This window comes from Colobus angolensis, unplaced genomic scaffold, assembly GCF_000951035.1.
Source record: "Colobus angolensis palliatus isolate OR3802 unplaced genomic scaffold, Cang.pa_1.0 Scaffold407, whole genome shotgun sequence".
NCBI classification, from domain to species: domain Eukaryota; kingdom Metazoa; phylum Chordata; class Mammalia; order Primates; family Cercopithecidae; genus Colobus; species Colobus angolensis.
The window spans coordinates 599712-622541 of NW_012117455.1; the positions used below are offsets into that span (position 1 = coordinate 599712).

The following is a 22830-nucleotide window of genomic DNA, read 5'->3' on the forward strand; positions in this document are numbered from 1 at the left end:
GCAGTCTGGCAATGGCCTCGTGTCAAAACTGAACCCAAGAGCATTCTCTCCTGGTGACTTGTTGAGTGGATGAACCGTACTATTGGGTTGACATCATAGCCTCCATCCTCTTAGTAAGTTGAGTAACATTCAGTATCTTCCACGGCCATTTTGCAAATAGTAGCATGCAAGAAAAGGATACACGTACAAACTATAGAATCCTCACGGGAATAAACAGTTCAAAACACTGAGTGTGTACATCCTTTCAGAAACAAAGGACATAAGTAATAACGAGAAATAGACTTCATGTTACAATTGCTCACATCTGAACATTTTCAAAGAATATTAATTTTGAAAAAGGTAAAGGCTAAACAATCCAACACATGGTCCTAAGAAATCCTGAAGTTTAGAATCATGGTTTAAAACAGGGTATAAACCTGTTTCATTTTATCAAAAAGGGGGGGGGCAGATATAAAACAGCGTATTTCATACAGGTAGCATTGTATTCTCTGGGCAAAACATTAACCCCAAGTTGAGAATTCTACGGTAGTTGTATATTTCCAGATGACAAAACTCACAAGAGGCAGACAAAGCACCCTCATGGATGGAGGGAGATGAGGTTATAAATCCATTTACTTCTGTACGTATCCTATCTTTCCTAACTAGCCTAGGTCCCAGGAATTTTTATTAAAAAAATCTTTTCACACATGATAAGGGCCAAATATGTTCATTACACAAAATATGGAAATAGAAAACAGTAGGATAAAAAACTAGAAAATCACCGATAATATCATCCAGAGACACACAACTAGAGTTACCACATATTTCCTGTCTTTTCTCTAAGCATAAATTTTGATTCTCTGCTTCTACATACTCCAATCACTCTGTAACTACAATGATAAATATTATTTTAGTGGCTACATAAAATATTCTGTTAGGTGGATATGGCATAGTTTACTAAATAGTCCCTGCTTATCACTTAGGTTGTTTCCAGTTTTTTAACTATAAAAAATGCTGTGGTGGAATTTTTGTGTAGAAATTCCTCATTTCAGTTATTCCTTTAATTTGAATTCTTAAAAGGAAGACTATTCCAACGTAATCTATATAAAGCATGATCATAAATAATGAGACTAATTTCCTCATGTATTAACTGTCATCTTTTGCAATTGTAGGAGACATCTGTGAACATGGATACAGATGGCTATTTCATTTAGAGAAAAAAATTTAATTACTGAATTATGATCTTTTATCTCTTAAGGCTAACATTTACAGTTTCCTGTTCCATTTCAATAAGGAGAAAAGGGCGCATAATTTTGAAATTTTTACTTAATCCTTATTCCTTATCACAACACATAGAAACAATATTATGTCAATAGAGGTGCTGTGAATTAGCTCTACTTTTATGCAAGAAAAGTAAAAATTTGATTTTAATCCCAATTCCAAAAGAATGAAAGGTAGCTTATCCAATGATATACTGAAATGTCATTCCCAGCAATATGGTAGTTTAGATAGAAAGTATCTTAAGTGTTACAGCTCTTTTAGAATTTGTCTAGCAGGTTTTCCATAAAAAAAAAAAAAAAAAAAGTATCTTCTTTTAGTTCCTTTCCCCTGCTTCTTAAATGGTTCAGAGTGCTTTTAGAACAAAATTTTAAGATTCGCTTCCAATATAAAAAAGCTGTAAGGCCAAACTCAGTGGTTCATGCCTGTAATCCCAGTGTTTTGGGAGGCTGAAGAGGGAGGATGGCTCGAGACCAGGAGTTTGAGAACAGCCTGGGCAAACATAGTGAGACACTGTCTCTACCGTAACTAACTAACTAACTAACTAACTAACTAAGCAAGCTGGCCTGGTAGCACACACCCGTAGTCCCAGCTACGTGGGAGGCTCTGAGGTAGGAGGATCACTTGAGCCCAGGAGTTCAAGGCTACACAGTGAGCTATGATTGTACCACTGCACTCAAGCCTGAGCAATAGAGCAAGAACTCTGTCTCAAACAAACAAACACACAAAACAAAACCTTTAAAATACAGTAACTTCTGATACTTACAAACCTAATTCAAAACTTTCACATGCTTTTGAACCAAGGTATGTCTTTTCTCTTTTGTTTCCATAAGTAGAATGTTGAATTTTTTTTTTTTTTTTTTTTGAAACACAGTCTTCCTCTGTCACCAAGGCTGGAGTGCAGTGGTGAGATCTCGACTCACTGCAACCTCTGCCTCCCGGGTTCAAGTGATTCTTGTGCCTCAGCTTCCTGAGTAGCTGGGATTACAGGTGTGTACCACCATGCCCGGCTAATTTGTTGTACTTTTAGTAGAGACGGGGTTTTGCTATGTTGACCAGGCTGGTCTCAAACTCCTGACCTCAAGTGTTCCATCCGCCTTGGCCTCCCAAAGTGTGAAATGTTTTCTTAATATGATGTAATTAAAGTGTCTTTTCCCCTTAAAGGAAACAACACATTGTATGCAGCATATTAATAACAAAGAGCAGCTTAGTTTGAGTTGAGCAAGCCGAAGCAAAGCATGGCTCTGGCCCTGAGTTTTCAGTGGGACATCAAGGATTGCATGTTACCAAAACAAAGCAGAAATGACACTTTGTGGGAAGCATAATGGCAGGCAGCCATGGTCTTGGAAATCCTTTATGAATAGCTAGATTTCAGTTATGGGGTATGAAGGAGGGTGGGAAAGGGGAGAGGGGAGAGGTGATGAGCCACTATCTGTGAGTTAGAGAGAAGCTCCAACATATATTACTTAATTACAGGACAATGGACAGAATAAACTTCAGGATCATGAGGAGTGAAAAAAAAACAAAACCTGAGCAGTCAAGTGAGGGTTAGAAGAACCATCTCTGAAGATGGAAAACTAAAGAATACTGTAGAATTGACTATGTATTGACTGTGAAGTCAGTACTAGGTAATAAACAGATCCTAGTTTCAGTTTATTTTTCAAACAGATGTCAGGGTAGTTAAGAGAATGAAGTGGTTGGACTTTGGCAAACATTTATTATGCATTGTTTAAACAGTATTAAGTGAAGGCCTGATCCTGTAAAAACAAGACAGTTTAGAAAAGCCAACTTCCTCATACTATCTTTTGAGCTTGGATACAGGAGGGATTAATTGGATTCCATTCAATAGTTGTTTCAGTGTTTCATCAGATAGCAGTGTAGTGGCCAAATGTAGAATTGCACTTGTTTAATCAGCTAAGGACTTGAAAACAATTATACTGAAAGGGCAAAAGACTGATGAACTACTTTTCCTTTCTCTTAAAAATAAATGTTTAAAATGGTGGTGGCTATTACTAATTATTACCACTACTGTTACATTAGACACTTGGTGAAAATAATACTGTTTTCTCCAAATATAAAACCATAAAGCTTAAAAAATTTTAGTTCCACAAAGATTCACACATTTATAGTTCTCTGTTGTGAATAGTTTATTTTGCAGTCAAAGGGGAGAAAGTCAAATCATGAAGGGTCTCCTTCTGAGCCCGGGACTCAAACAGAACACGAGGTATACTGCTAGTATCTTGATTTAAGAATCCCTGTTTTATAATATGTTTTACTTTTATTTGTTAAAATAAAGTATACATGCACATAAAAGAGATTTTAGAAAGCAAAGTGAAAGTTAATCCATCCTACTTCAGACCTCCAGTCCTTCTCCCCAGAGGTAACCACTGTTAGATTTCTACGGCTCCAGAAGATGTTTTGTGAATTGTCCACCAATGTTATATATAAAATGTGCAAAGGAAGTATGTGTGTCAGATAATACTATTTATATAGCTTGGTAATTTGCTTAAAGAATATCATGGAATCTAGCTCTTTCTTAAAGGCTGTATCTAACATATGGATGTATTATTCATATACTTAAGGTACCAGATTTTTTGCTATTACAAATAATGGTATAATGAATATCGTCATTCATTCTGGGGGCATCCTTTGATGATATACCTATACATTAAATTTCTAATGATGGAACACACACTTAAAATTTTGATAGGGTCACTTTGCCTTCCAAATGGTTGTGCCAATCTGTAGTCCCACCTACAAGATAGTACATTTTTATTTTTCCCCTTCCCCACAATGTATAGCATTAAGTTTTAAGGTAAATTTAAATTCGGAAGCAAAGATTACCTCCTCTCACCTAAGGGTACTCGTGATATTATGTCAAATAATATAAATAACTAATAAGCACTGAAGAACTGTAAAATATAAAAACAATTAGTGAGGACAAATGGGGCTGGGTTTCTGACTCAATGGGAAATATCTACTGTGGTTGTCAAAAGCTCAAGGTAAGCTTTCTCTTGAAACCAAACATTTTTTCTACATTTCACAGAATTTTCCGATGTTCCAGGATAGAAACTTTGAGCACAGGACTTATTTTTTTCTTCAACTCCATCATGGCTGAGAGATGTAAAGAATAGATTTGAGATACATTTAGAATAAAATCAACAGTGGATGGTAAGGGAGTGGATAGTGGGTTTGAAGGAGGAGGAGGTCACAAAGATGACCCTGGGTTTCAGGCTTAAGCACCTGGGTAGACCACTTACTGAGATAAGGAATGCATGCTGGCTATTAGGAAGCACAGTCTTGGGCATGATTGAATAGGAAGTGGAGATGTCAAAATGGCAGTTGGCTACATGGCTCCGGATTTCAGAAGGTCTTGGCAGAGACTGGAATTTGGAAGTTGTTGCTTATGTAGTGTTTGAAGCCACAGGAGTTTGCTGAGGTAGAGAATATAAACAGAGAGGAAAAGAAAGCCCGGGGCAGAGCACTTAAGAAAGCCAACAAATAGAAACCAGTTACAGGTCAGATAGGGAAGGAAGATCCAACAAAGAGGAAGGCAGAGGAAGCTGCCTGAAAAGGTGGAGGAACCAGGAGGGTGTGTGTGAATTTTTAAAGGAGGCATGATCAAGTGTGTCAAATGCTGCTGTTTTAATCCCTGGAGGAGCTACTTTTGTGAAGTGACGGATGTAAATCAGGCTGGAGGAGGTCAGAGGTGAAAGAGAGGCAAGAGTGTGAGTGCACCAAGTGTAAGCATGCTTTCAAGATGATGCCCAGGAAGAGCAAGGGAGAAAGTGAAAACTTGAGGGTGTGACACTAAGTTGGAAAATACCTGAGCAAGTTTATAATTGATGAAGAGCAAGAGAGAGGGAAGGGGAGAAGAAAGAAATGAGAGTGAATACAAATGAGAGAATGAATAAGAGCATAAGAGATAGCAGGTTTCTTGAAGGCAGCAGGAAGGGGACAGATGTACAAAGACATCCTTTATTAAGAGACACTTCCTCTATCATAACAGGAAGGCAATGAGGATTGGCTACTGCTGCAGGAAGCTTTATAGCTTTGGTCCGGGACATCCAGGGAGTTCCCAGATGATGGCTTTTAACTTTTCAGAGAAGTTGAAAGAAAGGTCATCTGTTCCAAGTGAGATGGGCAAAGGGAAAGTTAATTTTGAGGCCAGTGAAGGAGGTTTGGAATAACCATGGTAGACTGTGAAGAGAAAGTCAAAAAGAGAAACATGGTTATGCATTACCGAATGCTCCAACTAGTAAAGGCAACAGCCAAGGGGAGAGAAATCAGGAAACTGCTTGGCAAGTTATTCACTGGCTCTAAATGGTATCATTTTTATCAGAGGAAAATACCACAAGGTACATAATTAGAACATTTAGCAGTTCTTTCTAAAGTCTTTCCTAAAGAAGTTCTTTTCTAAATTGAATATAATTTGAGTTTATAACAATTGCAGCCCAGCAATTCTACTCCTAGGTGAAATAAGAATTGGAAACAAGTACTCAAACAAGTGCATGTACACACATGTCCACAGCAACTCTATTCACAACAGCCAAGAGGCAGAAACTGCCCAAATGTCATCAACAGATGAATGGATAAACAAATTGTGGCATATCCATACAATGGAATATTATTCAGTCATAAAAAGAAATTAAATACTCATACTACAATGTGGATGAAACTGAAAAACATTACAAGGAAAAGAAGCCAGATATAAAAGCTCACATATTGTAAGAGTACCCATTTACATGAAATATCCAGAATTGGTAAATTCAGAGACAGAGTGCAGATTGGTGGTTGCCAGGGATTGGGGGGAAGGGAGCATGAGAGCAACTGCTTAATCGCTAATTTTACGTTATGTGAATTTCACTTCAACAATTAAAAAAAAGAAACAGCAGAATAGACATATGAAACTAATTTCTCAATAATCACATCTCTTATTTCCTACCCACCCCTGGCTGGCCCCTCTCACCACCATAATTCCATTAACCACTGATAATGATTTCATCTTTTAACAATTTAGTAACTACAATAACTACATTATATATTCCCCATCACACTGCACTCTAGATATCTATATTTTGCCTCTATTTGCCCTACTAGACCTCATCCTTACATTTCTAGCACCTTCCACAATGCTTACCATATATATAAGTTTAATAAACCTATTTTACTCAAGTTTGCACGGTATACTTAGAGCATATAACTGAGTTGCTACTTTCTAAGGAAACAGAATACAATGTCACATTTAAGAATAAATTACCAAAATAATTTTCTATGGGCAAGTGATTATCATGGGGACAAACCCCACACTGTTTGACTTCACTGTGGGGATCTGGAGTTTGTTCGGGGTTATTTTTGAATTGCTGATGATGGTAGGAACGAAGACAAAATGTAATTATGTTGTTCTGAAGGGTAAAAGACTAAAAAGGAGAGGCTATGAGCAAAAAAGTAAAGAAGGGCATGAAAAAGTGGTACATTTCTCCACTTAGAATTAATGCGAAATTCAAGCTGCATTAAAGAAGAGAAAGCACTGGCCGGGCGCAATGGCTCACGCCTGTAATCCCAGCACTTTGGGAGGCTGAGGCAGGTGGATCACTTGAGGTCAGGAGTTCGAGACCAGTCTGGCTAATATGGTGAAACCGCTATTAAAAATACAAAAATCAGCCAGGCGTGGAGGCGCACGCTTGTAATCCCAGCTACTTGGGATACTGAGGTGGAGGTGGGGTGGGGATCGCTTGAACCCAGGAGGCGGAGGTTGTAGTGAGCCGAGATCACGGCACTGCGCTCCAGCAACAGAGTGAGACTCCATATCAAAAAAAAGAAAAGAAAAGAAAAACAAAAACAAAAAGAAGAGAAAGCACTAATGTACTCTCATGGATGATAAAAAGTAGTAACTGAATATCACAAATTTTGGGTTATATTTCAAGGGTGCTAATTTGCCAATTATAAAATAGGTGCTGCTTCAAAGAATTTAAAAAAGTGGAATGCAAACAGGCCAGAAATAAAATGGTGGTTTGTTCTGTAAAAGCTGTGCTATCTGCACTGAGTAAGCAAACTTCCACCAGCACTTCCTGTCTGAAACAAAAGCAGAGCTCCACAGTGTGCACATAAATATCAACCCCAGACACTACAAGGAGCAAACAGCATTTTCATCAGGAATTTTGATATTATGACTATTTTCGGATGAAAAAGGGAGCAACAACATCAAGTTAACTGAAAAACTATTCAAATTAGTGTTTGAAAAAAGGCTCTAGACCAAGTGGTAATACTGCTTTTGATTTCAACATAAGAAAGTCTACTGCATTCTTATTAAGTACACAGAATTGGAAAAGGAGGGGAAGTGGCAGGTGGTATAGACCTGGGAATTCTAAACCACCATCCCTTGCCTGTAAGGAAGTCCCACAATCTAGAATGTAGCATCTATCTTCCCTTAGAAATTAAAGAGCAAAATTAAAGTAAAAACTAAAATGCTAACAGGACCGCCATTATTCCAGACTAATATACTTCAGGTTTCCTACAATAATCTGCAGCATGAGGTCAGGAAGACAATGTTTCAACACTCAGCTTTGGAAATTTACAGGAGCTTTGATAACTCTCTGGTTGGCTGCTGCTTCTGTTGCCATGGAAACAGACTGCTAAAAATGGGGCATGTTTCTTTAAACTCATCATACCTTCACACAAATTCCTTTCTCCTTTTTGTCAAAAGTTGGAATGAATTTAAAGTATGCTTCTCGTGATATGACAGTATGATGTCAAGCCAGGGGCCTGGTACAGAATGGCAGAGATAACATTAGCCTGCGACAGATATACATAAAGATATTACAAATATTTACATTTAAAAATCCCATTTGGTTAAAAAGTAGTAGAAATAAAGTCCACAGTAGGATAAATGTTAAGTATAACACGAATAACAGGCACTTCAAAAGCAAACTCATCCACTTAATTGTCTGATCACCAACAATGCAGAGGTTAAAACAATACTTGATTTTTCAAACGATTCATTTTTAACCTGTAAGATCATGTTGGTTCTATCCTTAAAGTTCTAAATTCCTTATCTATATGGTTCCCAAAGAAGATAATGTTTATTTTTCTTATTTTTAGGGCAATAAAAAATTCTATACTCCACCATGGTTTAGAATTTCAGTGTGCAGCTATAGGTAGAGCTAGTGCTGTAAGTTAAAGCTCTGCTTCTAAATCCCTCTATAATGGAAAAATGTACATTGTATAGAATGTTCTCACGTTTCTTAATACAAATTCGTAAGGTGGGCCCTCTGAATAAAAGAACAATTAACAACGAAACAGGGAAACAGTGGAATATTGTTTACCTCCAATTTTTCCCACAATAGTAAGCACACACTACTCTGTTGAAGTCAGATGATCCAGACTCAGTATCTTGGTTTTTCTTTCCATTTTGTGGATTCAGGAATGGGGCTGATACAAACACACACTCAAATATATTTACATATACACATTTGTAGATATACCTATATATATATATATACACACACATGTGCAATTTGCCTAGCAAAACATAAAGACAACTAAGAACTGCCATAACGTGTGTGTTATCCTAGTATCATAGCAACTGTGTGAGATGATCCAGACAATGATGGACCAAGCAGCTATGCGCAGCATGGAGGATTGCCACATTATCCCTTGCCATGCACAGGAGCCAACTGTTTTGGTGTTAGAATGTCATATTTCATGACATGTTTCAATGTCAGTAGTATGTGGAGAAAAGTTCTGATGTTTGGATGTTTTTGGTGTTTAAACTCCAAGATAGACAGTCTACTTGCTCTACTGTTTAGATTCAAATAAACGAGAAAAAGGGCAACTCTAGCAGATGATCATGCATGGTAGAATGCAGAGACTGGACACTTTGCACCTCCTCAGAAATCGTATTCAGTTGGGAAATCGCCAGCCTGTGTGCATTCACCTGCTTCAGCAGCCTAGAAATTGGTTTTACTTTGCCCCTCACTGGAAAGGATGGCCAAGTGGGTCAAACGGAGCTTTAATGTGGGCTCATTGCTTGTCAGACTCCATCCTGGGAGCTTTATGGCTATCACCACATCTAATTCTCATAACAACTCTACATGGTGGGTACCAATACTGAGTTTTACAGAGGAATTAAGCATTTATCCAAGATCACACAGCTAGTGAGAAGCAGAGCTAGAATTAAGGAGGAAAATTTAGTCTTTCCACAAGATAATTTTTCAAAAAAAAAAAAGCATACAAAAAGAAATATTTCCTAATATGCTATTAAGTTTTCATCACTGTACCAATTAACCTCATCAGTGCTTTTGCTCACACTATCTCTATTTTATAAGAAATCTTGTACCTTAACATTCCAGTAGAAAAAGTTCTTACATCAGTAAGAGTTCACTGGTGTTACAGACCGAACTGTATCCCTCTCAAATTCCTACATGGAAGCCCTAACCCCCAATGTGACTGCATTTGGAAAAACGGCTTTTCAGAGGTAAAGTTAAATGAGGTCATGAGGTTGGGACCCTGATCTGACAGGGTTAGTGTCTTCATGAGAAGAGACACCAGAGAGCTCACCCTCCCTCTTCCTCTCCCTGTGCATGCACAGCAAGAAGGCTACAAGCCAGGAAGAGACCCACTACCATTAACTGGCCCTACCAGGCTTCCTAGCCTCCAGAACTGTGAGAAAAGTGACTTGTGCTGTTTAAGCCATGTAGTCCATGGTATTTTGTTATTGCAGTATAAGCTGACTAATACAACGGGGAAGACACAAAGAAATGTTGAGATTCTCTTTGCCATTCTGATGCCTGCTAAAAAACCCTGATAAAGCTATCTTTAGGAAACAATGGAAAACCCAATGTTTCAAACTTACCTATGTTTTTTCCTGAAAGCTTTTAATAAATTAGACTGGTGTTATGATAGTACAGATGCTCCTTCACTTACGATGGGTTTAAGTCAAAAACTGTAAGTCAAAACGCATTTAATACTTTGATAAACCCATCATAAAGTCAAAAATCCTAACTTGAACCACTGTAAGCAGGGACTATATCACCTTAATGAGGTGAGACTGATATGATGAAATAGTAATCAAGGCCTATCCTGATGCTGAATGTAGGCTTTAAAATGGTTTTAATGGTAATTTTGATGTGCTTTTTTCCTTTAGGTGATGGAATCAGAATAACCAGAGCAGCCCTAGGAACACTTTCCTGATTATTCTATCCCAGGAAATAAACATCCTCCTGTGAAACAATATTTACCAAGTGAGCAGCAGATGTCATGGGCCGGCAGGTGCAAGCACAGTGGTGAACAAAATAGACTTAGCACCATCCTCATAGATCTTACAGTCTAGAGAGGGAGAGGGATATTGAATAAAATAATAGTGATAGATACATACAAAGACTACAAGGATCTAAGTCAGTTCGAGGAGGGAGCAGTGGTACTGAAGGGCCTCTGTGAGAAGGCAACATCTGAAGTGAAACTGAAAGGGTGAGCTGCAAGTGTTCAGGCCAGGGGCTGGGGAGGGGAGGCATTCTAGAGAGAAGAGAGATGAGGGAGAGGGAGTCCAGCGGCTTCTGGAAACACAGGCAGGGTCTTTTACCCCACAGATTCTTTATTTTATCCCAAGTACAATGGAAATCAATTACAAGATGTGAGCCAGTGACACAACGGAATAGGATTACATGATTTTTTTTTTTTTTTTTTTTTTTGAGACAGGGTCTCACTCTTGCCCAGGCTGGAGTGCAGCGATGCTCCCACCATTGTATTATGACCACTGTAATACGATGATCACTCCTGACATTGGTGGAGGATGAAGGAATGAAAGGGGCCAGAATGTGTGTAGGGGGAGGGAAAGCCAGCGAGGCTGCGCTCTTTCTGCTAGAGTAAAGATGCCCGTAAATATGCGATCTGAGTAAAGGGGACCTGGACAGGGCTCTTGGCCATGGTGATAAAGTGCTGTGGACAGATGAAATATTTCTGAGGTAGAATTGGCAGCTTTGGCGGCAGGACTTGGTGACAGGTTCTGAGGAGGTCAAGGAAGGTGTCAAGAATTGCTCCCAACTAGGTTCCTGGCAGGAGCCACTGGGTGGACAGAGGTGCTGTTTATTGAGATGGGGAACCCTGGAAGAATGTTTGGTGGGAGGGAATAAAAGGCCCACTGGAAACACCAGGGAGGCAGATGGCTGTGCAGGTCTGCGGCGCGAGAGAGGCCCAGCCCCCAGTCTGTAATGCTTGCTCATTTGGCCCAAAGTGTATACAGTTTTTTTCTGTTACCTCATGAATGTGTTTGTGCTTTAACTTCTATTATCATTTAGTTTCTCACTGTTTAGGCTATCAGCTCCCTGGATGCAGGGGCTTACAGAAGTTTAACATAACTGGCATTGTGCTTTGTGAAAGCACTCAAACTTTGCTAAATAAAATTATTTCTAATAAAAAATTACATAACTTCATCTCAATAGTATGCACCTTTTAAAAATATTGAATAGTGTCTGTGAAGAGAGATCTTTCACTTTTTCATTCCTGTTGTGTAAGAACCATATCTCATATGTTTTCAAATTTACTTTTTGATACAGAGGTCTTGTTCTGTCGCCCAGGCTGGAGTGCAGTGGCGTGATCACAGCTCACTGCAGCCTCAAACTCTTGAGTTCAAGGGATTACTGCATCTCAGCTTCCTAAGCAGGTAAGCCCACAGGCGTGAGCCACTACACCTGGCTAATTTTTTTTTTTTGTAGAGTCGGAGTTTTGCTATGTTGCCCAGGCTGGTCTTAAACTCCTGGGCTCAAGTGATCCTCCTGCCTCAGACTCCCACAAGTGCTGGGATTATAGGTGTGAGCCACCGTGCCCCACTCTTTTAAAAAACATTTAGTGGCAACTCACTTGTATAACACTTGCAATTAGTAGAATGTTGGCAGAAAATAAAGAAGACATTCCAAAAGAAATCAAAATAGATGTTGCAAAATTCATGTGCTTATAACACCTTCTGTACATTTTAACCATTTATTTTAATTGTTTATTTTATTTTTGAAGATGATTAGAAGCAGCAATCAGAAAAGGAAGAGCACCCCGAAGTGGAAGATGATTAAAAATCAAACAACAAATAACCATTTGAGTAATCTAGTAATGATCCAGCAATCATTCTGTGCATGGACTACAACCTTACATACCTTAACAGTGCCTTCGGAGCACCATGGCATTACATTTGGGGTGAGCCATTAATTTATAATGGAACTATAAATTATATCTGAAGGTGATAATTCCAATTATTATATTCTGTTTAAGAAGGCAGAGAAGGGTATAATACTCTTTAAATACTTATGCATAATAATAATGTGTCTATGAGATGCAGGACATTGGGGGATGAGGGGGAAAAATAGGCCAGACAAGAATTCTTTCCCCAAGAAATACTATGGGGCTAATAGCAAAGACAGCACAGATGTATATTACACGAGCATAAGGTGAAATGCCATAGAACGGTACAGATACAGTTACTGGGAATACACAGGAGAGAAGGAATTATCATTAGCTGATGGGATCAAGTGCCTTTCTTTAAAAAACGGCACAGGAATTGGGTTTTAAGAGACAGGGCCTGCAAGGCTGGAGCGAGAGGAGCAAAGCACTGAGTAGCGTTGTCCAGAGCTTTCTGTGAGGGCAGAAATGGAAATGTTCAATGCAGCAGCCACTAGCCACATGTGGCTCCTGAGTAGTTGAAATGTGGCTAATGTGACTGAGGAGCTCAATTTTTAAAACAATTTATTTCATTTTAATTATTTTAAACTTAAGTAGCCATATGTGGATAGTGGACAGTACAGGTAGAGTATGCATAATTTCCTTCATTTAAAAAAGTTCTGGTGCTTTGGTAAAGTGATTTATTTAATCTAGATTTATTTCCAGGTTGGATTATTCATAATATCTCAGACAAATGTTCATTTTCTTCTCAAAGCTACCACAGACACATCCCAGTACAGTATGTTAATTTACTGCATTGCTGGCTGGGCCATCTACCATAAGCTTTCATGTACTTCATCTTGGCTATTAGCCAGTGTGTGGCAGAACTGGAAATGTGGCCCCCCAAGTCTGTAACTCCTCCCCACTCCCTTGACACTCATGGTTGAACCACACAATGACGGAAGCCCAGGTCCCCAGGTCACTTCTTGGAGGACAGCTGTCTAGGATAGTTGTCCTGCCCACACTGGACTGTGTTTTGAGCAAGAAATGCACTTTGAATGGTTAAAACACTGCGATTGGGGGTTGACTGTTAGGGCAGTTTTAGTCAAAGCAATTAACACATAACTCAGTTTTCTTTCTGTATTATCTTATTTTTTACCATTAGAGAGTCCTTTATATCAAATATCATTTTTTCCTCTTAAAATCTATTTGCCTATAATAAAATATGGAACATAACTAGCTAGCAGCATTAGAATTATGATTCACTTATCTCAAAAATGACTCAGGTTAAAACACTTATCTGAATTAAATCATCTCAATTTATTTGATTTTTTTTCCTGAAAATTCATAATTATCAATTCTTCAGTTGTCATGTCAGAATGGTTTGTAATACTCTTCTTAGTTGTAGATCCAGAAATTAAAAGCTCATGTATGTTGAGTGTAATTAGAGAATATCTGAATCCGTTTGTAGACAAGTTAAAAGTTGAGATTTCCTATTGCTGCTGTGACAAAAGAAACTAGTCTAAGGAGAATTTTCTGTTTTGAATTTGTTCAGGGGAATTCATGACATTTATTGCTGTTCTCTCCTACAGGAGAAAATAATTAAATTCTCCAACCACATACACTGGCTGGTATTTATCAAAAAGCTTATATAAGCATCAACAAAGCTGTGAGATGATATGCCTTATTATCCAAACAATTCTCTGCGTGATGACAACTATTCACAGGTGGTCAGCAGTTAGAACTTTTTCCTCTTTTAAATTTTCAAAAGGTATTGCTAAATTTTCTTGTTAAGGCATTCCATCAATTCTTGAATCCTACAGTGTTTGCTAATAAAGGCTGTTTTCCCCTCATAATAATTTCAGCCAACTAGCACTGTCAACAATTACAAGATTCTAAAACATCCCAATATAAGGAAGCAAGCAAGCAACTACTTGAGAAGCAGAGTAGCCTTCCAAGCCCTGAGAGTAGACACATATCAGAAATATGAGAGCCCAAGCTTGTGTCTATGTGATTAAAAAATTAAATGAACCCAAATTTATCCCTCCTTCATTACCCAGAAACTTATAATTCAGACATTAAAAAAATTCTAAAGGTTGCTCTTTCAAACAACCCAAAAACAAGTTTTTCAAAAATGAGTAGAAAACCACTGTTGATATAAAATATGATAAATATTTTTAATCAGTGTCCTTTAAAACATGAGGTATAAACTATTAGGGATATTATTAATAGTCATTTATATATTTGTCTCTTTTGATAAAACAGCACAGATCTAATTAGACTCCAGGGTATCTTAGAGTAAAAAGTTAACCAAAAGTATTTGAACAACTGCTGCCATCTCAATCAACTTCCATGGATTCATGTAAACGATGCAGGACCCAATACTTAAAAGCAGATGAAGTTAACCAGGAGCTTGTCCCAAAGTTAAATTCTACAAATCTGATGAGCTAAACATTGTTGTTCATCTGCAGGCAGGATCAGTGATATACTGAATTTTGGGAGTTCAATTTTGCAAAGAGAACCAAGTTATTTTTATATGACTCCAAATTTTATAAGTGCCTATCATTTTTATTTTTTCCATTCTAATTAAATCCAGATCTAATCATTTCAATGTCACTAACTTTGAGGCAGCAAATCGCCCTTAACGTCTATATGTTATTTTAGCTTCAACCCTATCTATTAGATGAGTAGAATCTATTAAATGAGTAGAAATATTTAGTCTGTTGAAATATAAAGCAAAACCCAGTTCAATGCAACTACAGTGAGACATTAATTTTATCATCCGATTATTTCTGTATTTTCTGTTTTTATTTCTACCTCTTTATATCAATGAATTTAACAAAACAATAAGATATATAATACTTGTATTTTGTAAATATATGCAGGATTTTAAAATTTAAATTTTAAATGGAAGGAAAAAGAAATATGAAAAAAGCAAGAAGAGAGATGAGAAACTGGCATTAATGAGGCATCTTATAAAATCACTATGAAGTAGGTATTGTTTCTCCTCATTGTACAAACGAGGAAGTTAAAGCTCAGAGCAGTAAGCTTGTCCAGGATCACAAACCTGGTAAATGGTGAATGTAGGATTTGAATTCAAGTATTTCTCACTCCAGGGTCTATGCTGTTTTGCCATTGTACTATTGCACCTGTATAAATCGAAGGCATGGTCAGAATTGTTATGGAAAGAATCTGTACATTATGTAATTGTCTCAACTCTATTTTGTGGTTCCTGTTGATGATTCCCTTACTCTGTTTTTATATTTTTAATCCTTGCTTTCTATGTGCCTTAATCCCATTGCTGTTGTGACATCTTTTTATTTCTACTATTCCGTTTTCCTCTACTTTCCTAGTTTTTCAAGTACACAAAAATGTTTTAAATTTATAGTATTATTAGGAGCTTGACACTTGAACTTGACTTAAATGATAGATAATTCTCAAACTTTTAAAAAATTAATGATTTAAGAAATTTAAGTTCCCTTCAATGAGTCTCCAGAAATGCGTCCTCAAAATTCCACTGGCATTGATTTTTATAAAAATCGACAGTAAGACATGCTGTGCACAAGCAGAGGCAACTCCATTGTTTGGTTCCTAGCAACAGCTATTTATACTTCATTGTGTGTCATTTATTTCGACCTAGGAGTTCTTCCTACCCATACACAAAAGTAGTTCAACTCCAGCAAGTCTAACTCTTGTTTCTTCTTCTTATCTTTTAGAAGCAGCTCAAAGCACTAGTTAGGCCAATTAAGTGTACATTTACTCTCTGGGTCTCTGTAAGACAGGCAAGAGTGAGCGGGGAGGCGAGGGGGTGGCTGATGGCAGCAGCTGAAAAAGGGTTGTTGTGGGTTTTTTTGCTTCCCAAAGATGACTAGGAAACCAATTTTCAAATTAAACAAGCATTGAGAAGAGTGACCCTCATGTCTCAAATTCAGGAAAACTTACTCTCTGTAGACCCTGAATTTCTTCAACACTGGCTACAGGAAGGCAAGCTGTGTACCAGTCTTGCCATGCTTCCGTATGCCAGGACAGAGGACAGCAATGCCCACACGTTTGGCTCTTTCCTTAAATCAATCAGTGAGGTGCCTGTGCAGTGTTTACTAACAATAACAATCGACCGTTTTTATTCTCAAGCTTATTCTTTGCTTGCTTTGTTACAAAACAAAATGAAGCTATGCAATGTGCTTTTTAAAACAAAACAAAAACGATGCTATGCGCATTACAACCAATTAACCTATCATTGTAGGATTTAAGAGCTAGCTACCTTCCTGGTTTTAAACAGTAAAAATCATGAGCATCTTAACTGAAAAAATGAATTTTGCTGGAATTATGTGTTTGGAAACCTAAAAGAAGCAGTGTTCTCACTAACACAGAAAAGGAAATGGCCTCTCCGAAAAGAGAGAGGGAAGAGAAAAAAAAAAAGGAAGAAAATATACAAAATGAACCTGGGAAGATTTTACTAAAATGAGGACAGGCTGTACAAGTACCCTTACTGTATTAATTAATGCAAAAGCCCTACAATTCCATCAGCTAATGAATTTTTAGTAACAGCTACCCAGAACAGCATTAAGCTTTCATTTCAAAGAACTTAGAACGTGTAAGGTACATGAGTGAACAGAGAGAGCAGACACACGGCATGGTAACAGACAAGACATGCTCAGCTGGCTGACCAGAATATGAATTTGGCGGTTTTGCCCCTGTCCACAGACAGACTGACCTTCCTTGAGACTTTTCTGGTTGCTCCCCTCAAGGCATTCCTTTTCTTTTAATGGTTCAAAATCCCCAGCAGTTAAAATCTCTGGGAAGCCCTGTTGCTGCTTCTTGGAGCTATCGATCATGGTGAGAGGCTTCTGGAGACAGGCAGCATCAAGCAGGAGAAAAGCTTAATTTGCAGAAGAGCGAAGTGTGGTGCTCAGAACACTCTGGTCCCTGGGTCCCTGGTTGCTCCCCACAATACCCCAATCACTGGCCAATTATGTCTTTAATCAGCTGAAGGCACCCATTACCCTTTAGTTCCCAGCTTGACCCGCAAATACACTCATGCCGCTGGAAGCCCTTAACTCTCTCCCACATCGGGAGGCAGAGCCACACAGGCACGATTCTAAAATCCCACCCCTTTTCCCAGCCAGCCCCCTTTCCCTTGCCATTCCAGCTTCCCCCGCGCTGGGGACTTCAATCTGCAGTTTGATGGTCCGAATCATCTGACAAACACTGAGTCAAGCAGTTAAAAATAAATCTTCTAGTTGTTAAAAGAGAAGACTTTGCTGATACCTAAGAAGACAAATTGCTGCCTGTGGTCTCTCTCCCGCTCTCTATAAACACAGCCACAGGCTGTGGAAATACTTTATACTGGCCAGACAAGCACATCCATTACTTATTAAGTTCTCCAGCTACACAAACGGCAGTCTAGGGCATCTGAAGGAAGCGGCTCTTATCTCCGCAGAGGCACACACTGAATAAACATGCTACCAGCATATGTGAATGAAGACAGAGTCATTTCACTACCAAAGCTCTTTTGTGGTGTGCTTTGTGCTGCATATGGCTCTTCCTGGCAAAGCCGATGCTCTTTGTAATAGGGAAATGTACTGTAATTGCAGCTTTCTTCCTTTGGCAATTCAGACTCAAGCAGCAGTTTTCCTTAGTGCCACTAGTCGGCTGGGAGAGTTAACATCGCCATGATTTTTTTTTAAGGAAAATTATCCTCCCATGCATTAAAAGCGGCAACACTGAGAGCTTCTATTTCATAACAGAGTAAACCAACGACCAGCCCAAGTTTAATTTTACATGAGCTATCAAGGATGGGCACCTCTCCTGCAAGTCACAGGCTGCTGTTCACTGCGTATAGGGACACTGCTGGAAGGAACTCTCTAGATACAGGAATTCCAGGCAAATGTGGAGATAAGCCTGTCTCCAAATACTCCAGATATATATCTCTGTAGCCAAAATAATCTGATTTTTAAAAAAATGGTTCAAAGTGTGTTCCTTTGCAAAGAGTTCCCATAAAACCCATCAGAGGTTATAAGAGCAGTAGACTGTGAATACTGTTACATGAGGTTCTGTTTTGTCCACTTTTTTTTTTTTTTAAAATAACTTCTAGCAGAGTGCTTGGAATATTAGGTGTTCTCAATAAACATTTGCAGCATGGTTGAGTGAATGAATTAAAGCAGAAGACAGTGTATCAGGAAAACTTCCTTTAATAATACCCAGAATTCTAAAGAAGTCCTGGGTCAATAACTAAGAGTCACTAATTTTAGATGAGCAACTAAATAAGTTCTCTAAAGGAAGTACATTTTCTCTTGAAAAGAAAATATACAGGCCGGGCGCGGTGGCTCCAGCCCGTAATCCCAGCACTTTGGGAGGCCGAGACGGGCGGATCACGAGGTCAGGAGATCGAGACCATCCTGGCTAACACACGGTGAAACCCCATCTCTACTAAAACAATACAAAAAACTAGCCGGGCAAGGTGGCGGGCGCCTGTAGTCCCAGCAACTCGGGAGGCTGAGGCAGGAGAATGGCGTAAAAACCCGGGAGGCGGAACTTGCAGTGAGCTGAGATCCGGCCACTGCACTCCAGCCTGGGCGACAGAGCAAGACTCCGTCTCAAAAAAAAAAAAAAAAGAAAATATACAGACACATTTTAATCGTGCACCTGATGAGACCCTCCTGTGGGATAAAGGCTTACGTGTTTACAGACAGAAAAACCAATATTCTTTCCACCACTTAAACACAGGTGGGACTGGATGAAGTAATCTGTCCTTTGTCCCTGGTTCCAAGGCTGGTATGCACTAAACCCATATTGTTCTAGAAAGATTGCTATCTATCCTTTTTCAGCATCTCACAGGACATGCTTCTTGTCAACTGAAATTCCTTCTGAAGCAATTTAAGTCCATCCTTGGCAGTCCAAACCTTAGCAGAAACAAAGCTTATCACACTCTCAAAAATGCCCTCAAACATTGTTACTATCTCTGACCCCAACGCTTGTATTCCTCTAAAGAAACTACTCCTGCACTTTTAAAGGAGTAATAAAAATAACCATAGTTCTTTGAGGACATTCTTTAGGTGGGTCACTTAATTACATGTTTTGCAAAGTTTATCTAATTTAACCCTCCACTATCCATGTGGTCGCTATGATTATTTGCGTACGTCATAGATATTTTACACGCCAAGGCTCAAGTCACAAAGCTTGTAAGTAGCAGGTATGGAATTTAACCAGTCTTAGTTCTCCAAAGCCCAGGTCTGTCTGTGGCCTTGCCCTGCTTTCTGTCTTCTAGAATATGCTCCAGCTCCAGGTTTTAATTTCATCTTGAGACAGGCTTAACAGCAGAAGCCATGACTTTGATGGTCCCCTAGTAATTCTACTCCTGGTGAGAGAAAAGCAAGCCAACATAATCATACTAAAATGATTTTATGAAAGCATTTTAATTACTCATGAAATAATAATAGCAGCCAACTTTATTTAGTGCTCACTGTATGCTACAGACTATATTATCTCATTTATCCTATTGCAAGACTTGTGAGTTCAACATTATTTTCCCGATCTACACATGGGAAAATGCAGGCTTAAAAAAATCAGTGCTGGGTCACGCCTATAATCCCAGCATTTTGGTAGGCCGAGGTGGGCGAATGACTTGAGGTCAGGAGTTTGAGACCAGCCTGGCCAACATGGCAAAACTCCATCTCTACTAAAGATACAAAAATTAGCTGGACATGGTAGCACATACCTATAATCCCAGCTGCTCGGGAGGCAGAGGTTACAGTGAGCTGAGACTGTGCCACTGCACTCCAGCCTGGGCCACAGAGTGAGACTCCATCTCAAAAAAAGAAAATCAAATACTTTATCAGAGGTGGCATATCTTATAAGCGGTGGCCAGGATTCCAAAGCAAGCAGCTTGGCTCCAGGGCCTACATGCTTAATTACTTTGCAAAAAGAACAACAAAAACAATAAACTCCAACTTTTTTTTTTTTAATTGCTTTTAAATTCTGAAAAATGCCCAACTGTTTTTAGACCACAAGCCTACAAATCTGAGTAGATGCACAACTACACCAGCCACTTTAAAATTCTTTACCATATCTGTGTGTGTATGTATCTTCAGTGTGTGTTAAATGGGTTTTTAAAAAGCTATCTTTTAAGAAACCTCTGCATGCTTATTTTTATATCTAGTAGATATCAAAATCCCAACAAGAAAACACATTATTCTGCTATAGGTTTATATCAAAAGTTGTGTCTTTGTAGTTCTCAAAGAAAATAATTTCTCTAGTGGTGAACGCGCCTGAAAGAACATTTAGTTATTTAAAATTTTTTTTTGAAATAATTTCGAATTTACAGAGCATTTCCCCCAGAATCATCTCTGAATAGGTTCTAACATGATACTTCTTTACCCTAAGTGTTCTACTGTGTAATTCCTACAAACATGGATATTCTCTTATAGAACCAAAACATAATCATCAATATCAAAATGATATTGATGATTGCTTAGTCAGTATAGATATATCAAAGTAACATTGATAAGAAAAAAAGCAAACACATAAAAAGAGGAAACAAATTAACATTGATATATCCGCATTCAAATTCCACCAATTGTCCCAACAATATCATGTATAGTAAAAGGATCCAAACCAGGATCACATATGGCATTGAGTTCTTAAGTCTCTTTAGTTTTTGTCCATCTCTAACATTCTCTCAGTCTTTCTTCACTTATCTTTCCTTGAATTTTGATGATTACAGGCCAGTTATTTTGTAGTATTATCCTCAATTTGAGTCTGTCTGTTGTGTGCTTAGGAAGGTTCTGGTAATGCATTTTCAACAGGAATACCCCAGAAATAATGATGCAATATTTGCATCCCATCAGATAATACACAAATTCAAGTATATTCAGTAAATGTCTCAAAACTGATGATGTTTATTTTGACATCTTGGTACTGGCCAGATTTCTCCATGGCGAAATTATTCTTTTTGTATATAATTATTCTGTAGGAAGGTGCTTTGAGAACAAGTCATTGGTGTACTTGGCTAAATTATTTATCACTATGATGGTTGCCAAATGGTGAATTTGAAAACTCCATCATTCCCTCTTCATTTATTAGTGGCACATCCTGCTATAAGAAAAAAAAAATTCTCTTCACACGGTTTATGTTCCCTATTTACAGTCTCCTATTTCATGCAATAGCTTATAATCTGTGACTTTCATTATTTATTTTGATGCCCAAATTGTCCCAGATTTGGCTAGTGGGAACTCCCACAGTTCCTTACTGTCACAATTCTATCATTCTTTCAGCAGTTTCTTATCTTCTTACTCCCTGGCACAAGATGTCCCAGGCTCATCTTGTACTTTTTCCCTGCCTTGTTTAGAACCCAAGGTCTGAATGCTAGGTGTGCTCACTGCTGCAAGGGTGTCACTGTTCCCAGGCCTTCTCTGCAGACAGAGCTGGGGAATATGTCTGAGTTTATATGTATACGGATGTATACACACACATCTACATAACATTTGTATCTCTATATATGAATGGATGTAAATATACATCTATATTTAAGTACATATGTCTGTATTTATATGTATTGAAAACCATGAGTTCATCCTAATGCCTTCAATTCCATTCCAGTGCCACAGGTTCACTTTTTTTTTTTTTTTTTCTGTATTTGTGGCCCCTTCTCCTACAGGGAGAAACCTGTCTCCCATAGCTTCTGCCCCTCCACTCATGGACACCCTGTATACATCACCACTACCACTGCCGTGGCTAAAACTGTGCAGAAGCCTCTTCACCCTATACTGGCCTGCCTACCCCTCTCCCATAGGGCAGCTGCCCAGTTCAGCCCCACACAATGCCTTTTCGGATGAATTAGGGAGAGATGGAGGAGACCTGCAGTATCCCTCAGTAGAAGAAGCCCACACCACTGTCACCTGAATTGCCTTCCAGTAGGTTTGCCCTTGTTCCTTACTATATATGGTACATCATCTTCACTATCATTTGGCTCTAATGTCACGAGTGACATTTAACTTCAAATAATATGTGATGAAAGTCACTTCTGCTATGATAAATCTGCTTCCACAGTGTATGTTTGTATGCACACTGAAAAAGAGCTGTTTTAGTATGAAAGAGATGACCATAAATCAAGTCCATTTTCCCACCACCCCAAGCAGATATTTAATAAGTGTGAGAAAAACTGTATGGCTTAGAGAATAGGAACAATCCAAGAAAGTCTTCAGGGAATCAGAATACAAACAAATGCAGCTCAAGGGACTTACACAAAAACTTGGCAGAGTTAATATATGCTTATAAAGCTACTGATAAAAAGAGTATTGCTGTGATGATACTGTACTTCACTATGAAAAAACCTGATAATATTTTCAACTGGGCAATGTTTCACAATGTAAAAACACTCAAGAGTAATGAATAAAATAATTAGTAACAAATGCAAAGAGATGGGTAAAT

The 22830-nt window shown here is 38.5% G+C and overlaps 1 protein-coding gene across 4 annotated transcripts in view; it reads right to left on the minus strand.

The window, feature by feature from the left end:
- MKL2 (MKL/myocardin-like 2) overlaps positions 1–22830 on the minus strand; it is a 193014-nt gene that overhangs the window by 68327 nt on the left and 101857 nt on the right. The window contains exon 1 of one of the 4 annotated variants that reach the window (XM_011956023.1): positions 17117–17435. The exons of the other annotated variants lie outside the window; for them this stretch is intronic. Coding sequence (XP_011811413.1) covers positions 17117–17237 — 121 coding nt within the window. The 5' untranslated portion in view covers positions 17238–17435. Of the gene's footprint in view, positions 1–17116; positions 17436–22830 lie in introns of those variants that run through there. 4 annotated transcript variants of the gene reach the window in all.